General features: G+C 47.0%; 1 protein-coding gene across 2 annotated transcripts in view; it reads right to left on the bottom strand.

Annotated features, from left to right (window-relative positions):
* Positions 1–7,702, bottom strand: part of DLG5 (discs large MAGUK scaffold protein 5) — a 172,012-nt gene extending 164,310 nt beyond the window's left edge. Inside the window, exon 1 of one of the 2 annotated variants that reach the window (XM_075934726.1) lies at positions 7,002–7,702. In XM_075934726.1, the coding sequence (XP_075790841.1) occupies positions 7,002–7,320 (319 nt within the window). In that variant the 5' untranslated portion in view covers positions 7,321–7,702. The remainder of the gene's footprint in view (positions 1–7,001) is intronic. The other variant, XM_075934727.1, reaches the window with a different exon arrangement.
* Between the last annotated feature and the right edge of the window lie 3,352 nt (positions 7,703–11,054).

Here is an 11,054-nt window from a genome sequence, read left to right on the forward strand (position 1 = left end):
GATAGGAGTGCAGGGCAGCAGCAGCTGCTAACTATGTATCAGAGACAGCACTGGAGAGCAGCAGGCCAGAGTCCGTCTGCATGGGGTGTTGATTTTTAAACTTCTGTTAATAGAGGCAGCAGTATGGTATAGGAGGGGGCTCTCCAGGCGTTGGGCCAGGAACCAGGAGCACACTGGCTGCTGGGCCCTCTTCTGGGGAAGAGCATTTTAGTAACTATGTAAACGCTAAGAATTGTTATGGCTACACAATTACTAAAATAAATAATTTACAACATCCCTACTTTATACTGCAGAGCCCACAGGGAAGCTGCCTCCCAGGGGCCAGCTGAGTGTAACGGACACCATTAACCAATAAGCATTAGCTTATTGGTTAAACGTTTAATCAGTTAAACTCTAACATCCTGAGCAAGGATACATCTACCCTGACCTTTGAATTGGCCTCTCCAATCTTGAGAGGTACATTAACCATCGACTACTAGAACTGGAAGAGATCATCGTTCAAGTCCAGTCCCCTGCACTCACGGCAGAACCAAGCACAATCTAGACCAGTGATTCCCAACCAGTAGTACACAAACCACTGGCTGCTGGGCCAAAGCACACTGCCAAGCCACACACCCATGGCTTGATAATTGGCTTGGTGGGGGGGGAGGGGACGCGCAGGGGGAACCCTGTAAGTTGCATGGCTGTGCAGCTGCTAATTGAGCAGCCGCACCATGGACCTGGTTCCAGCTCTAGGGGCCACTACAACCAATTATTATTCACAATTAATATGTACCCATACAAGGTAGACTGATTTAAATCAATGTGATTCAAATTAAGAAGTGGGTAACTGACTAATCGTGTACTGGATTTAAAAGGCAGAGCCACAGCAGTGGTAAGTCAGGGGCCCAACACGAGCTGCGAATGAAGCAGTCCTGGCTCACGCCAGGGCCCTGACCACTGCTCCTCTGCCATTAAATGTAGTCAAAGCCGGGCTGGGCAGGTCCAGGATCGCGGCGCCTCTGCCTCTGTCTTCCCCCCTCACCACACCACAGAGACAGTGCTGTGGGGGGTGGAGGGGGAAATCAGCTTTTAAGCACCAGCTACTGCTTCTCTGTTGCCCCTTTGTTGCCTCTGATGGGGGGGTAGAAAGTGAGTAGTCAACTGGACTACCCAATAAGCCTAGGCTTATCAGGGAGTCAACTAATCGACTGCTCTTTTACACCCCTAATTTAAATGGCCAAAAAAAATCGTTGATGTAAATCAAGTTACCAACCAGAAGTATAGACTTATTGGAGCATAAAATTTCATGGGCAAAGACCCACTTCATCAGATGCACGGTCCAATAAATCTGTTAGTCTATAAGGTGTCACAGGACTTCTTGTTGTTTATGCAGATTCAAGCTAACACAGCTACCCCTCTGATACAAGTTACCACGAAAACCAAGACTGACGGTGCTTAGAGTTAACAAACAAACAAACCACAGAACAAATGGTCTGGTAGCACTTTATAGACTAACAAAACATGTAATTTTGGAGTAAGACCCATGGTACTTACTAGCACTTCTGGTTTTTTAAGAAAACAAGTATAGAATGGGGCTTCCTTGGAAAATAGGAATGCAAAATCCTGTTTAATTGGTTAACCAGTTAAACGTGAGGGTTAAGCAATTATGAAGGGGGACGGAGCAGCCCCTGCTGTTGAAACACCAGGCCCATCACATACAGTGGCCATGGTGGAAGGAAGCTGCTTCAGCCCATCTGGTTAAACACAAGTGGTAAGCAACACCCTTAATGGTGATGCTTGCCAGTTAACCTTTCACCTCCCTACTAGAAAAGCTGAGTTATGCTTTGGCATCACCGTTATGATCTGTGGTCATGATGTTCCAAAATAAGAGGCATATATGTAATATGAAATAAGTGCCAGTAGCAACTGGCAACTCTAGATATATCTTACAGCAGCTTTCTGCATTATATACTTGAGTGATAGAATCTAAACCTAGTTAATTAAACAAGCCATGAGGATTAGCTAAGCTTAACTTTTTTTCTAGCAACATCCAACACAGTAAACAGCTTGGAAATGTACTTGTCAAATCACACTTATACTAAAAAGACAGAGAGAATCTTGAAGAATGATGCATTGGGTTTTTACCCACAAAAGCTTATGCCCAAATAAATCTGTTAGTCTTTAAGGTGCCACTGAACTCCTTGTAATTTTTTGATTATTTAAGCTACTAATCAGTTGATCCATTCAGCCATATCCACATCTTCATCCACATCATTTTCTCCCAATAAGCAGTTTTCCTTATTATGTGTCATTCTTGCAACTAAGCCCTGCATCAACTTCTTGTACTGCTTACACTTGACATGTACTCGTTTTTCACCCACAGAACAAATTTCTTGAAAATATTCCCTGACAGGGTCTCTCTTATACCCAGAAGCCATGACAGTTTTTCTGTGGCACAAGTGGGGGGGGGGGGGGGGGGGGAGGGAGAGAGAAGTAGAAAGCTTTGTGTGAGCTGAATAATATCTTCCTTTTTCTTTCCAATCCACTCCACTGTTCCTTTCTATGTTGACTGCATCCTTTCCTATATATTGTGTCTCACTAAGACAATACCTTAACTAGTGCCTCTATTGCTCTTGGCCAAGGTCCACCACCACATAAGCACAGAACAAAAACAATCCTATCCGTGTGCTACTTTCTCATCTGCTGCAAAACAGAAGGCCCAAATTTTTCAAGAAGCAAGAGCTGGTAGTACGGCTGGATAGACTATGGGGGGAGGGGATCTCCCTGGTCCAACATCCTTAAGACCTGAGAGGTCCTGAACAACAGTTTTCTGGACTGGGGAGGTCCACCCTGCTCCCCGCCGCAGGTCCTCTGCCCCCCCCCAGTGCACTGATTCCAGCTGGGGCTGTGCTTTCGCTACAAGGCCAGGCTGTACTCCCAGATACCAGCCCCACTGCCTCTGGTCCAAGTAGGGCTATGCTCCTCACTATGCTGGCCCAGCCAGGACTGTGCTACCAGAACCTGCTGGCCCCACTGCTCCCAGTTGGGTGCAGCTGCACTCCCCACAGTGCAGGTCCCATTGTTGGCAGGTCTGTGCTCTCACCACCAGCCTCAGTGGGGGCTATTCTCCCCACCATAGCAACCCTACTACCACCTGCACTGCACTCACCACTATGAGCCCAGCCCTTGAACCTGGCCAGGCAGGACTCTCTGATCCAGCAGTATCAGTGGTCCAGAATCATGGATTTTAGAGGAGCAATCTGAAGAGCCATTAATTCATTTTTATGTGTGTAGCATGTTGGTGATGAGATTTAATTGTAACTTGTTTTTAAATGAGAAATATAGTATTTTGAGGATTTTAAAAATCTGAATAAAAAAATCTGTTTTAAAATCAATTTTTTTCCACTCCCATACTCTAAGTGTGCAACATGGGTTCAAATCTGAATAGTTATTGAGCTAGTGAAAATGCTATAAAGAAAATCAAACTCTTTGTAAAGCAAATCCATCATGATCCATGTTAGCAGTTCTTTAGTAATTGCTAGAACTCCCAATCTCTCCCTAAAGCATTCAGAACAGTTGTTTACTGGTGTGCAGACTGTCTCAATGGTCCACAAAAGGCTGTTACCATAGAACAGAGGTTTTCTGCCTGTGCTCTGCAGATCCCTGGAGGTCTGGAGACTACGGTTAAGTTTTCCAAAAAGATCTGCACCTCCATTTAAAATACTTTTGGTTTGTAAACAATAAAAGGTTAAAAACCATTGCAATCCACCAATGGATTAGAAATCTCATTGACACCAGCAAGTGGAATGCATGTGTCTAAATGAACGTCTATCAACGTTGATGTAAATTACTGGTTTAAGACCCTCTCTTGTGAAGAAAAAAAAATAGACCCTTCCAAATTTGTTACATGTAAGTCGTCTGCTGCATATTATTTTAACCCGCAACAAGCATTCAAGATGTATACTGAAGATACATCATGCCTCTGCCAAACAAGCCTGTAATTTAATTGTGCTTGTCCTAAATTCCTTCATTAACTCAACTCTAAATAGTAACTTGAAAAGCTAATTCAGGAAAATACCTTAGATTGAATTAAAGGGACACTTCATTTAGTCCCAACAGCTAGTTTTTACATTACTTTTAAATATAAGCATTTTACAAAACTTATTAATAGAACTGTTTTCACTAGTTTCACTTTTTAAAATTTTGCACATTTTTGTTCAGATACAAACCATGCTCCCTTCAGTGTTTGCTATCCAAACAATGCAGCAACTCAATCTACATGAGAACATGAAACTGATTACAGGTAGTCTATTTTCATTGTCCACATGAATAGAAGTGCAAAAAAAATCAACTACGTAAATGGCAAAGTATGAAGCAGATTCATTTCCAACTTAATATAAAAAGAAGATCATTTTAAAATTTTAAATAGGGCCCCAAATATGCCCTTTCCAAGCGGCTGTGATTAAAGATTAACACCTTTCCTGTAGTATATTCAATATGCAACTGAATATTTAGGTTCTGATCCTCCAAAAAGGTTTGCAAGTACAGGCAGTCCCCGGGTTCCGTACAAGATAGGGACTGTAGGTTTGTTCTTAAGTTGAATTTGTATGTAAGTCGGAACTGGTACATATTGTAGGGGAAACTCTAGCCAAACATTTCTCCAGAGCTCAGTTTTATTCTCCCACACCTCACTTCCCTCAGTCCTTTATTCTCAAGCTGAGGTGTCTGCTGAGAAAAGCCGCTCCGCGTCTCCCTGGTCTGCTGGGGGGAAGCAGCTAGTGCGGGGTTGCCTCACCCCGTTTGTAAGTAGGGATCCGATGTAAGTCGGATCCATGTAACCCGGGGACTGCCTGTAATTATCTTCATGCAGGAACAGACCTACTGTCTTCCCTGATATTCTTAGGCATGCACAGTTAAGCATACGGCAGAATCAGGACCTTAATATTTTAAGGTACATTATGACTGTCACTTCATTATTAAGTCACTTCAATAATATCTGTACTAACTTGTAAAAATTTCAGTTTCAATTAAATGAAAAGTGTAATTTTAAAAAGGTATAATTTTTTATGATAAAAAACTAAAGTGTTCTGAAAAGTACCTGTCAATATGAATGCACTTTACATACAAAGTCTATCTGGATATATTCTTACTAACATTGGCTTCATGAGTTCATGCAGAAAGAAAATCATTTTGCCCATTAACTTCAAATGCCTTCTCCATTGGGATCTCATTATTTTAACACTTGCTGAATCTTACTTTCAGATTATTCACACAATATTATCACACAGAGTGCAAACATCCACTCCATTTTAAACTTTTTTTTTTTTTTTTTACGACAGGAATTCAAGTGGCCCAGCACCCTCAGTTCATTGAATAGAGCTTCCAAACCATGGTACACTGAGCATTTAATCACATAAAATATTATGGGTCCTATTCTGCAAAGCAGAACATGCAATAGAAGAAGTCATGAGGTCCATTGTTCCTGTCAACTCCTGATACACGTTCATTAGAGATCATGTTATAATATATGGGGACGTAAAATAAAGTCATGTTTTCTACATGTGAATCTTACAGCTGACAATTAAAAATAAAGTCCACTGCACAGTATATATTACAAAGGCACATCCATAAATATTTTGTAGGTGAAACAGGCAAATTTAAGAATCTGATAATAAAAGGTTTGCATCAATTTTCCTAATAAAATTATATGGTTCACATGAGCCAGGAAGCACCTCTCAAGGATAGTTTCCATACTGTAAACAGGTATGTCGCTCTTTAAATCCATCTCTGATGTAAAAAAGCTTTTTCCTTATTGCCAAATGTTAATAGCCATTATAAAACAGTGCTTGCACATTACTCTAACAAATGCATATTCTTTAAAGCCAATCTACGATAAAGCCTTGAAATTTAGATCAATTGTAGTAGTTAACTTAGAGAAACAGCTGAATCAAAACACTTCAAAAAGCAATACCAACTTCATATTTAAAAAAATAGAACAGAGTCCTGACAGGTTTTCATAAATGAGGAAGTTTACTCTCAAAATTCTCATTGCTACCTAGCTGAAGAGCAACACCAGTTGTGTCTCTCCTCTTTCCCAATGCAGACAAGTTACTACAATGTAGATCCAACCAGAACCAGTAGTCATAATATTTGCCATTCTCCTCAAACAGTAAACGCAAAAAATCCTGTGTTTAACTAGGCCAGCCCAGCTCAATCCATCTGCAACAGAAACAGTAACTTCACAACTGCAACTAGTCACAAAACTTCAACTGTTTAAGGACTTGAACTTTAGTGTATTTACAAACAACAGTGAATCACGCCGCACTATGGGAAACGTTAGCTTCATCTTCACTCATCCCAGGCTCCCAGAGATAGGAATAGTAATAATGAAAGCATGAATGAAGTAATTATGTCACTTTTTCGGGAAAGTAATGCGAGATACAGGCTGAAAGTCGGCATTTACAGTTACCTGAGAACAAGCCGCAGCCCATCTTCCCAAAACAGGAAAAATGGTTGGGAGCAAGAAGGCAGAACAAAAACTCCGAAGCAAAGCCCGAAGAAAACATAAGCAATAGAAGAACAAGGGCCCGCATCCCTAAGTGCCTAACTCAGCTCCTGTTGATCCTAACGATCTGGCAGTATCCAGGCTCAGGTGTGTGCCCCGTTTCATTAAGAGTGGCCTCTCCACAAGTGCGCGTTAAGATTAGCAAGGTGACTTAGTGGCCAAGGACTGGGCTGAGCTTTGGGGTGTGAGTCCCTGCTCCGCAGGGCAAGCCCCTTGCTCTCTCTCCGCCTGCTTCCCTCGGGGTACAATGGAGAGAAGGAGGCAGCTCTCTGGGGGGAGAGCAGGACGCAGGGACCACTGCCCGGGGTGGGGGCAGACCCACGCTGGGCACTTGCTTCCATCCCACCCTGCTCCCCCTCTGGTTTGAAGGGATCAGGACGAAGCCGGTTTCCACACAAGCCCCCCCCCCACGCGCCAGCTCCCCCGCCCAAGCCCCGCGCGGCCCCGCGCTCACCGGCCGTCTCGGCGGGCGGCGCCCCCGCCACCCCGTTCAGGTAGAGGATGGCGAGCAGGTGAGGCTGCGTCTTCTCCAGCGCCACCCGCAGGTCTTGGAAATGGTCCCGCTCCTTGGCCAGCAGCAGCTGGAGCAGCAGGTCGGCCTTGGCGGCGGCGCCCCCCCCTCCTCCTCCGCCCCCTTCCTCCAGCTCGCGCCGCTCGCGGGGGCTCAGGGCGCCGCCCGCCTCCAGCAGCTCGATCACCGCGTCCACCTCGCTCATGGCCTGGGCCAGGCTCGGGCGGCACTGGGCCAGCAGCTCCTTGTGCTTGGGCTCCATGGCCGCCCAACTCCGTCCGCTCCCCCGCGGGATGCTGCTGAGGCGGCGCCTCCCCGCGCCGGGCTGCTGCCCCCCCGGGGCCGCCCCAGCCTCCTGAGGGGGGGCGACTGCTCTCCCGCGCCGCGGCTCCAACGGCTACAGGCCGGGGGCCGCGGGGCGCTGCCGGGGGCCGGGCGGCTTCAGCGCCGCGCGCCGCCTCGCACCCGCGGCCATGTTGGTTGCGCGGGGCCGCGGGCCGCCCCGCGCCCGGGCTGCAGCCGTGCCCCTGCCCGCGCCCCCCCGCCCATGCGGCCAGGCCCGCCCCGCCTAAGTGGCTCCCCCTGGGCTGCTCCCCGCCGCAGCCTCCTCCGCCATAGCCCGGCGGCGGCGGCAGCAGCTGCAGCGCTCGCCTCCGCCCGGCTGCCAATCAGCGCCTCCCCGCCGGCCCATGTACGGGCAGGGGAGGCGGGCCCCGGCGCCGGCTGCGGCCTCTCCCCCGGGCGGGGCGCGCACAACCGGGGGCGGGAGGGGAGGAGTCCCCCACCCGCGGGAGCCCAGCTGCGGGGGCGGGAGAAATAGACAAGTACCCCCCCCCCAACACACACACCCGGCTGGGAGACCAGCGCCTGGGGAGGAGAACAAGACACACACTCACCCCCCTCTCTGAGTGGGGCACTAGCTCCCGGGGAAGAAAAACGAGACACACACACACCCCTCTGACTGGGGCAGCAGCTTCTAGGGAGGAGAACTAGACACACACACACACCTCTGACTGGGGCAGCAGCTCCTGGGGCGGAGAACTAGACACACACGCACCCCTCTGACTGGGGCAGCAGCTCCTTGAAATGGAAATCTAGACACACACACACACCCCTCTGACTGGGGCAGCAGCTCCTGGGGCGGAGAACTAGACACACACGCACCCCTCTGACTGGGGCACTAACTCCTGAGAAAGAAAAACTAGATACACACATACACTCCTCTGACTGGGGCAGCAGCTCCTTGAAATGGAAATCTAGACACACACACACTCCCCTCTGACTGGGGCACTAATTCCTGGGGAAGAAAAACTAGACACGCACACACCTCTCTGACTGGGGCAGCAGCTCCTAGGGAGGAGAACTAGACACACACACACACACCCCTCTGACTGGGGCAGCAGCTTCTAGGGAGGAGAACTAGACACACACACACACACACACACACACACACACACACCCCCACACACACACACCCTCTGACTGGGGCAGCAGTTCCTGGGGATGGAGAACAACATACTAGGGATGTAAGAGTAGTTGAATAGTCGATGTCTCAATAAGCCTAGGCTTATCAGGTTGTCAAGTCGACTACTCATTCCTTCCTCCACATCCCCAGTTAGAGGCACCAAGCCAGGGGCAGGGAGCAGGAGCCAGTGCTAGGGAGAGTCAGCTTAAAAGCCGGTTCCCCCCTGCACTGTCTTTGTGGGAGGCAGAGGCAGAGTGGTGATGTGGCTCTGCCGCCTGGCTCTTAACTACATTTAAAAGGCAGAGCTGCAGCACTGGACCGGGCACAAGCTAGGACTGCTTCAGTCCCTGCTCGTGTCAGGTCCACACCGCTGTGGCTTTGCCTTTTAAATGTAGCAAGAGCCAGGTTGTGCTGCCCCCAAGAACTAACCCTACTGCATTTAAACTGCAGAGCAGCAGACAGATAGTGATTTGTCCTCCCACCATTGACTAATCAAGTAGTTGATGGAAATACCATCAATTACTCGATTAGCCAATTATGTTCAATTTAACATCCCTACTACACATACATACATCCCTCTGACTGGGGCTCCTGGGGATGGAGAATTAAACACCACCTGGGAGACCAGCTCCTAATTGAGAAAACCACCTCACTAGGGAGAAAATCTGCTCCACAGACACAAAGCATCCTCTGGGCGGGAGGGGGAAAAGCAGTTAGCAGAAGAGGGTGGATTCTTCATCCACTCCTTGCCCAGGGATGGGGCAGCAGGTATGGCTTACATAAGTATGGAATTCTGCCTCCCTGCCTGAGAGATTGGCATGGCATGAAGGGGGCTCCCTCCTATTCTCTTTCTCCACTTTGAAGCTAAATATAAACATGTAAATAATGATTTCTTGTAATGTGTATGAATATAATCTGGACAGACCCAAATGGCCATCTGCGATATTACAGCATGCTGTAGCTACTCAGAACTTCACAGCCACCGAGCAAACTGCTCCAACAGGCTAGGCTCCTCCTTCCAATAAAAAAGAAACTCCTATTATCAGTGTGGGGCCTATGACAAGCAACTGTCGAGTTCTGATTCTTTATAGTAGAGGGTCACAGTGTACACACATCCCCACCACTTGATTACAGTATAACATTTGCCTTTTGTTTGGTCTCTCATTGTCAAGATTACATTTGGGAGGAGAAAATTTTTTTTCCTTCCAATTCATTCCCTCCCCATGCCGGCCCAAAACAAAAAGAAACACAGACAGAAGATAGGGGGCTCTAACAAAGGGAAAAGGTACAATGAAATAAACTATACACTTGATCCAAAGAGGAAAGAAAAGGTTTAATTAAAAAAAACCAGGAATGTAGACCTACATCTTGTACTATATAAAGTTAGAAAATGAGTGACAGAGCAAAGCTGATTTCAGGTGCTCATAATATAATATATGAAATTGTGTGGACATGCCACTGCCATCTACTGGAAAGGCTATGTCACACCTGTTCATAGACATAACCAACAATTGATTTAGCCTATTTGGTGACATTATTAATACTGAGCTGTGCAGGAATTGAAATGTCCATTGTGATTGAAATACTGTGATTGCAAGATTTGTTGCTGGCCCAAGTTGGAATAAAACCAAAGATTGTTGAAGTTTCTAAGACAGCATACTCATCAGCCGTAGCACCCCTTTGTGCCAGGGTGCAAACTTGCAAGGGGCCCTGGCCTCAGGCACCTCCTACAGGACATCTACCTCTCACCTTGTTTTCTATGACCTGGCCTTCTGGCCAACTCATATAAACTCAGTCCCTTTCTGGAGTAGCTAAAAGGCCAACTGAAAGTCCAAGCTAAACTTCCAAATAACTCTTGGGGCCCACCCTCAGGGCCTCCCCAAATGAACCTGGCCTGCTCCTATAGTTGGGCTTCCTCAGGTGCTGGTAAGGGAATCCAGGGCCACCTGCTGCTCTGAATTCCAGGTCCCTCTATTAAGCTGCTAAGACTGCTTCTTCATCAAACCTGGCGCTGTTTCTCTGGACCACTTCCTATCTCTAAGACCCCTAGAGCTGCTTCTCTACAGCATGTGCTTAACACAACCTACCTTTTCATTCTCAGGCCTCTGGCTTCCCCCTTCTCTGCTGAGCCAGTTTGTCTCCCAACCTCTCAAGTTCCACTAAACTTCTTTTAGCAGTTCTTCCTCAGGATCTTCCCTGAAGGACTCTGACCTCAATCCCAGTGGGTTTTCCAACCTGCAAAAAAGTCCCTCTTTCTCTCCCATTTCTTTTCCGCTATCTACACTGAATTCCCCACTTTACTATGTAAGTAATCTTTCCTGATTCCCAGATGCTGGGGGTTAGCTGGTACTCCGAGCCTTGTTTCTCTTAAAGGCCAGGCTTCCTGTGACATTCCTGCATGCCAGCATTTTCTAAACATGTTAATGTTGTTAAAGTCAATCAAAATGTTGTGTTTTGTTTTGATACCGCTGTTAAATCATTTACTTTTCGATTTTAACTTTGTTATCATGTAACTTACAATGTAAAATAAA

The sequence above is a fragment of the Pelodiscus sinensis genome, chromosome 8 (assembly GCF_049634645.1).
Source record: "Pelodiscus sinensis isolate JC-2024 chromosome 8, ASM4963464v1, whole genome shotgun sequence".
Taxonomy (NCBI): Eukaryota; Metazoa; Chordata; order Testudines; family Trionychidae; genus Pelodiscus; species Pelodiscus sinensis.